The 14,843-nt window shown below is 38.0% G+C and overlaps 1 protein-coding gene across 1 annotated transcript in view; it reads right to left on the minus strand.

Moving 5' to 3' along the window:
- Window positions 1–14,843, minus strand: part of LOC103255884 (dynein heavy chain 8, axonemal-like) — a gene marked incomplete at its 5' end in the record, with an annotated part of 122,961 nt that overhangs the window by 19,937 nt on the left and 88,181 nt on the right. The window contains one exon of the mRNA XM_008053806.2: window positions 533–689. Coding sequence (XP_008051997.1) covers window positions 533–689 — 157 coding nt within the window. The remainder of the gene's footprint in view (window positions 1–532; window positions 690–14,843) is intronic.

Here is a 14,843-nt window from a genome sequence, read left to right on the forward strand (position 1 = left end):
GCCAGTCAGGACACTGAGGCAAAAGGATCACTTGAGCTCAAGAGTTTGAGGCTGTGGTAAGCTGTGATCGTGCTACTCCCCTTCTACCTGGTTGACAGAGTGAAACCCCAACTCAATACAAAACAAGACAAAGCAAACAAACAAAACAAATTACCAATACCACAGCTTTTTAGCCCTAAAGAGTTTTGAATTTTTTTTAGCGTAGCTTAAGGAATCCTAGAAGTTGATATATAACTGGGACAGTGTGGCAGCTTTGAGTGAGGAGTAATTAACTTGTGGAGAAATTTTCAAAAGAAAGCAACAGAAAAGCATCAAAGAAAATAAGCTTTGATGATGTTTATAAGCTCTGAAAGATGACTAGGTCACATGAACAATGAGAGACACAGAATTTAGTAATATAGTCTAACAAAATTTACTAAATAGGGATCTGCCACATAGTAAACAGGTAGATTGTTACTTTTCATGGTAATCACACTTATTCTTGAAATGTACATCTAACCCTGTACACCAGTGAAGAAAGAGCACAGCTTACCTCATGAGGGATATAATCAGGGGGTAGTTTGCTCAGCATATCTTCAGATAATCTATAAACAATGGCTTCCCGGGTCTCTCCTCCGCCACCACCGCTCTCTTTGGGTTGGATGTTGGTAATTGTTTCAAGAACAGCAGAAGCAGTGTTACTCTGATATCTGACAAAAGAGTCAACTGTTCAGAATGTAACAGGGAAACACACTTTCAGAGAAATTTGTCAAAGCTAAAATGAACTAATAGGATTGCTTAAATCAAAGTCAGCCACAAAAAAAAGAAAAGAGAAGAGAAAAAAAAGGAAACTTTTATCAACTTACTGGAATGAAAAAACTAGAGTTCCATTCTACGGCCTCCTAATGGGACATAAAGAAGAACACCACAGAAATGAGAAGTTCTCCATCTTCAGAAAAAGAATGACCTTGGTAATACAAGTCAACGCTGTACCATGTTGGTTGCAGCTAACCTAGACACCACATGTTGAACAATGGGCACATCTTTTATTCTCCCCAACTATGGACAGGTCATAAAGCCTATTATTACATGACAGTTTACCGGATCAAAGAGGACTACTCATATTTTCTCAATGAATTATAATTATTGATTTTTTTTATCCTTTCCGTTTTGTTTTCTCATTTTCCCGTTTGTTTTTATGATATCCATCTGCTCCACCTGTTCAAATGCAGCCACCCATCTTTAAAAACATTTATTCCATAAATATTTACTATGTACTAGGCACTGAGCTAGGTTCTAGAATACAGCAGTGAACAGGACATAGTCCTGTTCTATAGTGGAGGAGGTGGACATTAGGCAATACCCCCGTAATGAGTGCGGTGGAGGAAAAGAATGGAGGTCTTAAGAAGCTTGGTCTCTCTCACTCTCTAGCTCTCCTTCGAGTCAATCATATGATCTGAGGTGCAAGAACTTAGTCTCTGTCCTTTAAATGTTGGTTTGTCCAGTTTCCAGTTACCTGAACACTCAGGTAGGGGTGTGTGTGTGTGTGTGTGTGTGTGTTTACACTAGAAGATCAGTAAAAGTGTCTCTTTGAAAGTCATATATAAGTTGAGACTCGAAGTATGAACAGACAGTGGGGTGGGGTAGAAAGCAAGAAAGGACATTTGGATAAGAAGCAAAGGTAGGGGTAGAAAGCAAGAAAGGACATTTGGATAAGAAGCAAAGGTAGGGGTGAAAGGATTTCAGTGCATTTGGGGAACAGAGACAAGGCCAGTGAGGCTGGAGTCAGTGATCTAGGAGGAGAGATGTGGATGGGAAGAGGTGGGGACCAGATCATGCAGGGCCATGTGGGCTATATTGAGGATTCTGAACATTACCCTAAAGGCAATGGGCACTGAAGACTTTCCAAGCCAGGTGTGGCATGACCAGATTTAAATTTTTCTGTCTTTTCTGAATTCCTAATTTGCCACCTATAAACATCATATAATTTGAATCTGAGGGATTATTGTTTCATTTGTAAATTTTATCTCTTATTCAAATGTCAACGACATTCACGTTTCCTTTCATAGTCATTAGAGGCAAATCTAAAAGGAATTCAGCAAATGCTTGAGATTTATTTTTCTGTAATATTTTCTTAAACAGAAAATAAGACTTTGTAATATGGCAATATGTATCCAAATTTTACATTTGCATATCTTTTAATATAGCAATTCTGCATCTAAGAATTCATCCTAAAAAAAGAACAAGATATTTCCATTTCTGAAAGTATGGTACAATTGTACATTGTATGGTATACCCTTCTGAAAAAAACTAAAAATGCTGAATAAAATATGAAAAACTTCTTTTTTAAAACATTGCTGAACTGGCAAGACACTAAGAAGTTCTCAGGGTCATATAAAATGTAGAGTAAAAGTAAGAATCTAGAGAAAGAAGCGAGATTTTCCTCTGGGGGCATGAACTGACTCTGGTGTTCTTGATTCTGTTTGGATGGTACAATGAAACAGGGAGTCAACCTCACACCTAAGGTGTAAAGCCTAATGGGAAATTCTTACATAAATCTGGGACCCCTATGTGCTACAATCTCAACATAAGGGTAAACATGAGATAACCCACCTATCAGAAGGAGATGGTAGCTAACTTGTTCTAGCTAGCCTGTTACAAGGTGAGGAAAAAAATCTTTCCTGAGAATTCTTAATTCACCAAGTTTATGACATTAATTAACATTCATTCATATTATCAGTGCAAATTTGAAAAAACTCAAGGCAAGAATTTTTTTTTTTTTTTTTGAGTTGGAGTCTCACTCGGTCGCTCAGACTGGAGTGCAGTGGCCGCTCCCGGCCACCACAGCCTCAACCTGCTGGGCTCCAGCGATCCTTCCGCCTCAGCCTTCTAAGTAGCCAGAATTACAGACACACGCCACCACGCCCGGCTCATTTTTTATTTATTTATTGTAGAGATGAGGTCTCGCCAAGTTGCCCAGGCAGGTCTCAAACCCACGGGCTCAGGCAATCCACTCACCTCAGCCTCCCAAAGGTGCGGGATTACAGGCTGAGCCACCGAGCCCGGCAAGAATTTATTTTAAGGTGGTACCAGGAAGTCCTAGGTGGTATCTGATGGAAGCAAACACAGATCTTCCCTAGAATGATATCATTTCAATTCAAATATCAAAGAATTCAATAGGTAATTTCCAGTAGACATAAGCTCACAGTCAAAAGTTAAAAGCTAATAAAGAAATAAGGTACTGTGAGCAAGAGCCAATAGAAACAACAGAAAACAGAATCACACCTGCAGAGATCTCAGATAGTAAATTTTCATACATGTTATAAAATATGTTTTTACTACATTAGGGTTTTTAAAAGGTGGCTGAAACCATAAATATTTAATAGAAACTATAAACATGAATAGCATATTGAAAAAGAGTCTAAAAAACTTCTGGAAATAAAAAATAACTAACATTTAAGACCTATCTGTTATTTATTGCTGCTGTAATAAGTTACCATAAAATTAGCAACCTAAAACAGCACTCATTTATTATTTTACAGTTTTGTAGGTCATAAGTGTGACACAGGCCTCAGGGGGCTAAAATCTAAGTGTCAGCAAGGTTAGGTTTCTTTCTGTGTGTTATAAAGGAAGATCAACTTCTTGCTCATTTGTGTTAATGGCAGAATTCACTTTCTTAACGTTGTAGGACTGAGGTCCCCAAGTTCTTGCTCACTGTTAGCTGAGGGCCATTCCCAGCTTCTAGAAGCCACCTGCATTCCTGGGCTTGTGGCTTCCTTTCTATGTTTCCAAAGCTAACAATGGCATGTCAAATCCTCTCACACTTGGAATCTTTCCTCCTCCTCCTTCCATTTCATCTCTCTGACCCACTACTTTGTCTCCCTCTCCCTGGATAATCCATGATAACATCCCTATCTGAATTGCTATAAAGTTTCTTTTGCCACATAAAAATAACATGTTCACAGGTTCATGGGAATTGAATGTGGACATCTTTGGGAGTCCATTATCCTGTCTACAATAACAACTAATAATAGGTTAAACAGGCCAGGCCTGGAGGCTCAGCCTAAAATCCCAGCACTTTGGGAGGCCAAGGTGAGTGGATTGCCTGAGCCCACAGGTTTGAGACCATCCTGGGCAACTTGGCAAAACCTCATCTCTACAATAAATCAAAAATTAGCTGGACCTGATAGCAAGTGTTTGTAGTTCCAGCTACTTGGAAGGCTGAGGCAGAAGGATCACCGGAGCCCAGCAGGTCAACACTAAGGTAGCCATGAGTGTGCCACTGCACTCCAGCTGGAGCAACAGAGTGAGACTCCAACTCAAAAAAAAAAAAAAGAAAGAAAGAAAGAAAAAATAAGTTAAACAGAAGATTAGATACAGTCAAAGAGAGAATAAGAAAACTGAAAAATAGTTCTGAAGGCAGAGGAGAAAATAAATGGAAAATATGAAAGAGAGGTTAAAAGGCATGTAGGCTAGAATGATAAGCTGTAACATACATCTTAGCAAGGTTTCAGAAATATAAGCGTAAAATAAAAAAGAAAAGAAGTGATGAAATAATGACTGGAAATTTATGGAAGACTTGAATCCTTAAGTTTATGAAACTCAATGAATCCAAAAGAGGCTAAACAAACAGAAATAAATAAATAGAAATGTGTATTTAGATACATCACAGTAAAACCGTGGAACACCAAAAGCAAAAACAGACAAAAAAGCAAACAAAAAATCTTTTAAAAAGCCAGAGAGAAAAAACAGATCACCCAAAAAGAAATGACAATTAGATTGACAGTCGATGCCTCAACAGCATCAATGAAATCCAGAAAAAAATAGGATAGTGTCTTCCATGTGTTAGGATAAAATAACTATACACCTAGAATGTATGCCAATCAAAGCTCACTTTCAAGAATGAGGGCAAGACAAAATATTTGAATAAAAAATTCACCAAAGAAGTAATATGACTGGCCAATAGGCACATGAAAAAATTGCTTAGTCTCATGATTTATCAGGAAAGCACAAATTAAAACCAGAATGTGATGCCATATCACACTTACAAGAATAATTAGATATTATAATGAAAAAATAGACAATAACAAATAAATTTGAATCTTCATAATTGCTGGTGTGATTGTAAAATGATGAGGTCACTTTGGAAAGCAATTTGGCAGTTTCTTAAAGTGTTAAGAACAGGTTAGTTATATGATCCAATAATTATATTCCTAGTTATCTACACAAGAAAAATGAAACAACATGTCCACACAAAGATGTACATGTGAATGTTCATAGCAGTATTCTTCAAAACAGTTCCAAAGTGTAAAACACCTAACTGTCCATCAAATGGTGAATGGATAAATGAAACATGATATATTTATGCACTGGAATATTATTTGGCAAAAGAACCAAGGGAATACTGATCCAACATGGGTGAACTTCCAAAACATTATTTTAAGTGGAAGAATCCAGACACAAAAGTTCACCAAAAGGATAAACTAAGGCAAGGTAGGCTGGTGCCATGGGAAAGAGGCAAAGATTTGCATCACAGAGAAAGTAAAGTTTATTCTCCACTTTCCACAGACAGAAAGGGGCCAATGCTCATAGGTAAGCATGGTGCTGAAGGCTGGGAAGCTGGGTATATTTAAGGCTCCTGAAGGGAAGTTTAGGCCACGAAGAAAGTCCGGAGGTTGCATCCTTTGATGTAGATAACAGAAGTCACATAAGTCTTGTTTCTAGATATCCCCAAGCACTGGTATCTTGTTACTCCAGGTGGTGGGCTGGAGGCTGGTTATGGAAGACTGATAACAATACATCATTGCTGGAAGCATAGATGCCTAGAAGAACAATTAGGACTAGACATGCATAAGAAACTTAAAATAATTACCAGGTACTAATCCCAGGAGCCTGGTTCTACTTCTTGCTACTGATTAATAGGTAAAAGTATAAACTATTTAGCAAAGTGCAGCAGGACTAGGGTTGAAACTAAAATGGCTGCACTACTACTAGAATTATTTTACCAAGTTCTTCTATTCTAAGTTTCTTGGGGTTCCTACCTTTCAATCACATTGTCTAATATTTCATTTATGGGAAATACCAGAAAAGACCAATCTATAAAGATAGGAAATAGATTAGTGATTACCTGAGGGTGGGGATAGGAGTGGAGATCAACTACAAATGGGCACAAAATTTCTTTTTGGGTGATGGAAATGTCTGAAAAATATATTGCAGTAATGTTTTCATAACTCTGTAAACTTACTAAAACTCGTTTAATTGTCTGTTTAAAATGAAGGAATTAAAGGTAGACAGATTATCCATCATTAAAACTGTTTTTCAAAACAGGAGAGCAAAATAAGGCATTTTCAGACAAGAATAAAAGAATTTACCATCAACAGGTCTTCACTGAAAGAACTTCTAAGGATATACTTCAGAAAGGAGAAAAATGAGCCAGGCTTGGTGGCTCAGCCTGTAATCTTAGCACTTTGGGAGGCTGAGGCAAGTGGACTGCCTGAGCCCATGGGTTCAAGACCAGTCTGGGCAATTTGGCAAGACCTCTTCTCTACAATAAACCAAAAATTAGCTGGGCATGGTAGTGTGCGCCTGTAGTTCTGGCTACTTGGAAGGCTGAGGCAAAAGGATTGCCAGAGTCCAGCAGGTTGACAATGGGGTGGCCATGAGTGTGCCACTGCACTGCAGCCTGGCGACAGAGTGAGACTCCAACTCAAAAAAAAAGGAGGAAAATGATTCTGATAGAAGGTCTGAAGTATAGAAAAGAATGGATAAATGCACGAGTAAATCTAAGAAAGCATTGTAGTATAAAACAGTAATTATATGTCTAATTTTGGAGTTAAAAAGAATAAAATTAAAATACTGAAATATCAGGAGGAGAGTGACCAGAGCTAAAGTTACGTATGAGTTTTTTTTAATAACAAGTGTAAATACATTAATTTTACTTATTTATTTTTAAAGAGATGAAGTCTCACTATGTTGCCCAGGCTGGACTCGAATTCCTGGGCTCAAGCAATCCTCCTGCCTCAGTGTCTGAGGAGCTAGGACCACAAGCATGAGCCACCATGTCTAGCTTAGATATAACTTGGACTTAATTAAGAACAGATGTTGAAGACGGTGATGGAACTAGGCAGAGTTTGTGAGTCTATGCACAGATGAGTGTGCATAATGGCAAATCTGCATGTTTGTGGGCAAGCAAGTGGGTAAGCAAAAGTCCAACCAAGGGGAGACACGAGATAAAGCACCTGGGGCTCCCTTGCAGAAGCAGTTGCAATTTACCACTGCTCTGGATCCTTACCAAACATTCAGTCCCTAATAGTTTATGCTGCCTCCAGACAGCTCCATAAGACATGCTCAAGAAGATATTAAGCACAGAAGAAAGGGAAAAAAACCAACAACAACAAAAACCACACTCTTCCCAAGAATGCAAGAAGAGAAAGAACCAACACAGCATGCATCATGACTGCAAAATTGAAAACACACACACATATGTCAACTCAAAAAATCAAAACTAGATCAGCAAACAAATAAGCAAACAAAGAGCAACAACAACAAAGAGCTTTAGAAGAGTCTTAGGGATAAACTCTTACATCTCAATAATTAGCCTGAGTGTGAATGGACTAAATGCACCACTGAAAGGACATAGAATGGCAAACTGGATTTGAAAAAACACAACTCAACAACCTGCTGCCTCCAGGAAACACATATCAATACAAAGGACTCTCACAGACTCAAAGTTAGAGGATGGAAAACACATTTTCAGGTGAATGGAACACAAAAGGCAGGAATCATGATCTTAATATCAGACAAAACAAATTTTAAACTATCAAAAATTTAAAAAGATACAGAAGGACAGGACATAATGATAAAAGGCTCAATCCATCAACAAGAACTATCCACCCTAAATATTTATGCAACACCGGAACACCAGCTTTTATAAAATAGCTACTAGTTTTTTAGTTTTAAGTAAACCAAAAAAAAAAAAAAAAAGATATTGACTCTATCACAGCTGGGGTTATAAATATCCCACTAAAAACCCTAGATAGATCATTGAGGCAAAAAAAAAAAAAAAAAAAAAAAAAAAGAATCGACAAGAAGATCTAGAACCTCAACTTGATGCTTGACCAAATGGACCTAATAGATACCTACAGACACTCCACCCAACAACCACAGAATATTCATTTACTCATTACTGCATGAAATGTACTCCAAGATCAACCACATCCTCAGCCATAAATCAAACATCAAAAAATTTCATAAGATCAAAATACTACCATGCACCTTCTCAGACCACAGTGGAATAAAAATAAATATCATCACCAACAAAATTCCCCCAAAACCCACAAAGACATGGACACAGAACAGCATGATGTTGAACAACTCCTGGATCAACACAAATCAAAACAGAAATTAAAAGACTCCAGGAAACAAATGAAAATGAAGACACATCTTACAAAAACCTCTGGGATGCCATGAAAGCAATACTAAGAGGGGAATTCATATCTCTACGAACAGACATCAAGAAAACAGAAAGATGCAGAAGACTGAAACAAGACCCCTACCTATCCCCATGCACAAAGGTTAATTCCAAATGGATCAGAGACCTAAATGTAAAACCTCAAACCGTAAGAACCTTAGAAAATGAAGGACATACCCTCATGGAAATCGGAACTGGCATCCAATTCCTGAACAAAACCCGAAACCCACAGTTCATAAGAGAGAAGATAGACAAGTGGGACCTTATTAAACTGACAAGCTTCTGCAAAGCCAAAGAAATCATCAAGAGAGCAGGGAGATAGCCTACAGACTGGGAAAAAGTATTTGCCAACACCAGGTCTGATAAAGGCTTAACATCTTGGATCTACAAGGAACTCAAATGTGCTGAAAAGAAAAAACAAACAACCCCATTATAAAATGGGCAAAAGATATGAACAGACATTTCACAAAGGAAGACATCGAGCAGCCAACAGACACATGAAGAAATGTTCAACCTCACTAATCATCAGGGAGATGCAAATCAAAACCACATTGAGATACCACCTAACTCCAGTCAGAATGGCAATTATCAACAACAAAAAATAACAGCTGCTGGAGAGGGTGTGGCGAAAAGGGAACACTTCTACACTGTTGGTGGGAGTGTAAACTAGTGCAACCTCTGTGGAAAGCAGTGTGGCGATTTCTAAAAGCTCTAAATATCAACCTCCCATATGACCCTACAATCCCCCTACGGGGAATATACCCTGAAGAACTCAAATCACTCTATAAAAAAGATACCTCCACACGGATGTTTATCGCAGCATTGTTCACAATAGCAAGAACCTGGAAACAACCATGCTGCCCATCAAAAGAGGACTGGATTAAAAAAATGTGTTACATATACACGATGGAATACTATGCAGTCATAAAAAAGAACAAAATCATGAATTTTGCAGCAACCTGGATGGAACTAGAATCTATAATACTGAGTGACCTCTCACAGAAACAAAGAACCGAGTATCACATGTTCTCACTCATATAATGGACCTTGAACATCCAATGTAACACTATAAGAAAATGACTGACGGTACTGGGAAACAACAGGTGGGGGAGGAGATGGGATTAACGGTAGCAAACATCTGTCTGGGGACGGGACAGGGAAACACCTCTTATCAACAAGGGTGCCTGAACGAAATGTATTTGTATACCTAACCCTTTTCTGTACCCCACAATATAATAAAAAATATTGATTATAAAAATAAAAATTAAAAAAAAGAAAAGAAAACAGAAAGACTACAAGTTAACAGCCTAACAAATGACCTAAGGGAGCTGGAAAGACAAGACCACCAAAACCCTAACTTCAGCAGAAGAATCCAAATCAACAAAATAAAAGCCAAATATGGGACATAGAAGACAAAAATATCATAGAAAAAAAATCAACAAAACAAAATTTCGTTCTTTGAAAAGATAGACAAGATTGATGGACCCCTGGCCACTCTGACCATGAAAAAGAGACAAAAAGCCCAAATAAACACAATCAGAAGTACAAAAGATCAAATCACAACTGACCCCAAAGAAACACAAAAGACTATCAGAAATTACTATGCACCTATATGGAAACAAACTCAAACACCTAAATGAAATGAAGGACTTTCTGATATCACACAACATCCCAAGGTTGAAACAAGAAGAAACTGAGACTCTAAACAGAACAATAACAACCCAGAAAATCAATCCATTATAAGAAAACTACCTACAAAAAAGAACCCTGGACCAGACAGCTTCACAGTGGAATTCTACAAAACATACAAGAAGAAGCTGATATCAATTCTATTGAAAGTATTCCAGGCAATTGAGAAAGACAGAACTCTCCCCAAATCATTTTAAAAAGCTAACATCACATTGATACCCAAACCAGGTAAAGATTCAACAAAGAAAGAGAACTTCAGCTCAATATCCCTAATGAACATGGATGCAAAAATTCTCAAGATTCTAGCAAATTGAATCCAACAACACATCTCAAAAATAATCCACCATGACCAAGTAAGCTTCATCCCCAGGATGTAGGGCTAGTCCAATAGTCACAAGACTATAAATGTAACTAAATACATCAACAGATATGAAAGCAAGAACCACATGATTATATCATTATATACAGAAAAAATTTTTGATAAAATTCAGCATCCCTTCTTGTTAAAACCCCTTGAACACCTAGGCATAGAGGGAACATACCTCAAAACAGTAAGAGCCATCTACAATAAACCCAAAGACAACATACTGCTAAATGGACAGAAAGTGGAAGCATTTCCCCTGAAAACTGGAATAAGACAAGGTTTTGTCCAGTCTCACCCCTCCTGGTCAACATAGTGTTGGAAATCCTAGTTTGAGCAATCAAACAAGAGAAGGAAATCAAGAGTATCCAAATAGGAAAAGAGGAAGTTAAGTTATACCTCTTTGCTGACAATATGATCCTACACCTTGAAAACCCAAGAGAATCTGTTAAAAACCGTCTTGCACTGATAAAGGACTTTGGCAAAGTCCCAACGGTACAAAATAAACATGCAAAAGACAGTCACGTTCTTATACACCAACAACAAACAGGCAAAAAAACAAATAAAAAGCACAATCCCATTCACAATAGCCACAAAAAAAGGAAATACCTTGGCATCTTCCTAACCAGTGAAGTGAAAGACCTTTACAATTAAAACTACAAAACACTGTTCAAAGAAATCAAAGAAGCCACAAACAAATGGAAAAATATTCCATGCTAATGGATCGGAAGAATCAACATTGTTAAGATGTCCATCCTACCAAAGGCAATCTACACATTCAATGTAATACCCATTAAATTATCAACATAATTCTTCTCAGACCTGGAAATGACAATATAGAAATTCATAAGGAAACATAAAAGACCATGAATAGCCAAAACAATCCTTAGTAAAAGAAACAAAGCGGGAGGTATCACACTTCCAGACTGTAAACTTTACTATAAGGCTACAATAATCAAAACAGCCTGGTGTTGGTACAAGAACAATCATATAGACCAATGGAATAGGATAGAGATTCTGGAAGCAAAACCTCAATTTCTCAACCAACTCATCTTCAACAAAGCCTCCATTAACAATCACTGGGGGGAAGAGAACCTACTCAGTAAATGGTGCTGGAAAAACTGGCAGACCACATGCAGAAGATTGAAACAGAACCCCTACCTATCACCATACACAAAAAACCAACTCTGAATGGATCGAAGACCTACACGTAAAACCTCAAACTATAAGAATCTTAGAAAATGCAGGCAACATCTTTATGGAAATTGGAACTGACAACCAATTCCTGATCAAAACCCCAAATGCCCATACCATAAAAGATAAGATAGACAAGTGGGAACTCATCAAATTGAAAAGTTTTTGCAAAGCAAAAGAAATCAAGACAGTGGGGAGATATCCCACAGACTGGGAAAAATATTTGCCAACTGTACATCTGACAAAGTCTAACATCTAGGATCTACAAGAAAATCAAATATGCTGAAAGGAAAAAAAACAAACAACTCTATTAAAAAATGTGCAAAAGATATGAATAGACACTTCTCAAAAGAAGACATACTAGCACCCAACACAGATACCTAGCACCGATACATGGAAAAGTGCTCAGTTTCACTCACTAATCATCAAAGAAATGCAAATTAAAATCACACTGAGATACCACCTAACTCCATCAGGATGGCCATCATCAATAACTCAAAAAACAACAGATGCTGGAGAGGATGCGGAGAAAAGGGAACACTTCTACACCGTTGGTGGGAGTGTACACTAATACAGCCTCTGTAGAAAACAGTCTGGCAATTCCTAAAAAAATCTAAAAATCAGCCTTCCATATGGTCCAGCAATCTCACTTCTGGGACTATAACCTGGAGAAACTCAAATCGTTCTATAAAAAAAGATACCTACACATGCATGTTTATTGCAGCATTATTCACAATAGCAAAAACATGGAACCAACAATGCTGCCCATCGAAAGCGGACTGGATTCTTTAAAAATGGTACATCTACACAATGGTATATTACACAGCTATAAAGAAGGACAAAATTATGGACTTCACAGCAACTTGGGTGAATTTAGAGTCTATCATACTCAGTGATCTATCACAGAAACAAAGAACTGAGTACTACATGTTCTCAGTCATAAGCAGACCCTGAACAATTACCCTAATACGATAAGAAAGGGATTGGTAGTAGTGGGATGCTGCCCGGGATGGGGGGCACGTCACATCAATAGTGGTACCTGATCTCAAACCAGGTGAAGTGGGGATCAAAGGGAGGCCCAAATTTTACCTGTACAACAACCATTTATCTACCTAATCCTGAATTGTACCCCACATCTTTAAAATAAAAAAATAAATCTTGAAGTTAGGAAGCACAAAGGAGCCTCATGCAGAACTAGAACCAGGAACACAAACGCCATCTGGAGATACTCTCTTCATGATGCCACATTGTCTCTTTTGTGTCTACACTGCTCTCTGCACTGGCTCCATTTTCTGCTCATTGTGCAGTGTGGTTTTCTATGCTTTCCTGTGGAGGCTAAAGGTTGCCGCTCAACAGCTTCTATGCTTGTTTTCCCAAATAAAATACGATATTGCTATGATCACATTTTATATTATGCTGAAGAACATTAAAAGACAGTAATATTTTTAAAAAAAGAATAGATGTTAAGATTTCTAGGGTGAGCCGGACTCAGTGGCTCAGCCTGTAATCCCAGTACTTTGGGAGGCTGAGATGAGTAGATTGCCTGAGCCCACGGGTTTGAGACCAGCCCGGGAAACTTGTCAAGACCTCATCTCCACAATAAATAAAAAATTAGTTGGGCATGGTAGCGCACACCTGTAGTTCTGGCTACTTGGAAGGCTGAGGTGGAAGGATTGCCAGAGTCCAGCAGGTCAACACTAGGGTGGCCATGAGTGTGCCACTGCACTCCAGCCAGGGCAATGATGTGAGACTACAACTAAAAAAAAAAAAGATTTCTAGGGTAACTAGTGAAAGAACAGAAACAAAGTATATAACTTCCCAAGTAACAGAGGGGGAAATATGGAATGGGAAAAGTCTTATTTAGCAGAAAACCAAGAAAAGAAGCAAACACAGAGATAGTAGTCAAAAAAAAGCAAGATTTTATATTTACTCTTTATATTGTATACATATGCTATAAATATCCTTTTGTATTTCAATTTTATATATGTTCTTTATATTTTATACTTATGCTATAAATATTATTTTGTATTTATTAAAAAAAATTTTTTTTTAGTTGGCGTCTCACTCTGTCGCCCAGGCTGGAGTGCAGTGGCACACTCACGGCCACCCCAGCTTCAACCTGTTGGGCTCTGGCAATCCTTCTGCCTCAGCCTTCCAAAGTGATGGGAACTACAGGTGCACTACCACGCCCGGCTAATTGTTTTATTTATTGTAGAGATGAGGTCTCACTAAGTTAACCGGGCTGTTCTCAAACCTGTAGTCTGAGGCAATCCCCTCAACTCAGCCTCCAGAAGTGCTGGGATTACAGGCTTGAGCCACCACGCCTGGCCTATTCAAAATTTAATAATGAATTTTACAGATAAATAATCAGACAAGTGAACAAAGATATATGTATGAGACTTTATAATAGTTTTTGCAATAATAAATCCTGGTAAAGTTATATAAAAGTCTATATGTAGCCCTATATTCATTGACAAGGTGAGGTATCACTAAGAGATTATAAAATAAAAATAGCATGGCACAAAAACCAGTTATGGTACGATCTAATTCTTTGTTGACAATATTGTGCTTATAGGCGCTGAAAAAAATCTAGAAGGGTATTTTTACAGTGAGATTTTGGTATGATGAGCTCTTTCTGTAGTTACTACTTGCTGCTTTTTATTTTTCTGTATTGTTCTGTATTGCCCATTGCTTCTCAATAGGAAAGTATGATTTTTATAATAAAGAGTATCAAAACCACTTTCATTTTGAAAAATAGAGAAACAGTAAATCTCCGTGGGCAAAGTCCATCAAAACAGTTGAGAACTCAACAGAGATGAATCAGTGATGAACATTTCAGGTTCACTGACACAAACCTGACAAATCCTTACTCTTTACGCCCCACCAGAAAGGCTTCCCCTTCTGCTTTTTCTCTGGAGTATACAGAAAGAGAGAATTACACCCTTCTTTCTCCTCATTCCTAGGTGTGAATTTAAAAATGTTTTGTGGAGCCTACCACACTAACTGGAAGAATCCTAAGAAGTTACTGACAGAGTTATCTCAGGCTCCCGTGCTTATGAAAAAGCTGCATTTGCGGGGAACAGAGGGAATCCTATGCAGCCAGCCTTTGGATTCATTGAGGGATGAAGCTGAGGGATGAAGGAGATGCTC

The sequence above is a fragment of the Carlito syrichta genome, unplaced genomic scaffold, assembly GCF_000164805.1.
Source record: "Carlito syrichta isolate Samal-C Ts95f unplaced genomic scaffold, Tarsius_syrichta-2.0.1 Scaffold288613, whole genome shotgun sequence".
Lineage (NCBI taxonomy): Eukaryota > Metazoa > Chordata > Mammalia > Primates > Tarsiidae > Carlito > Carlito syrichta.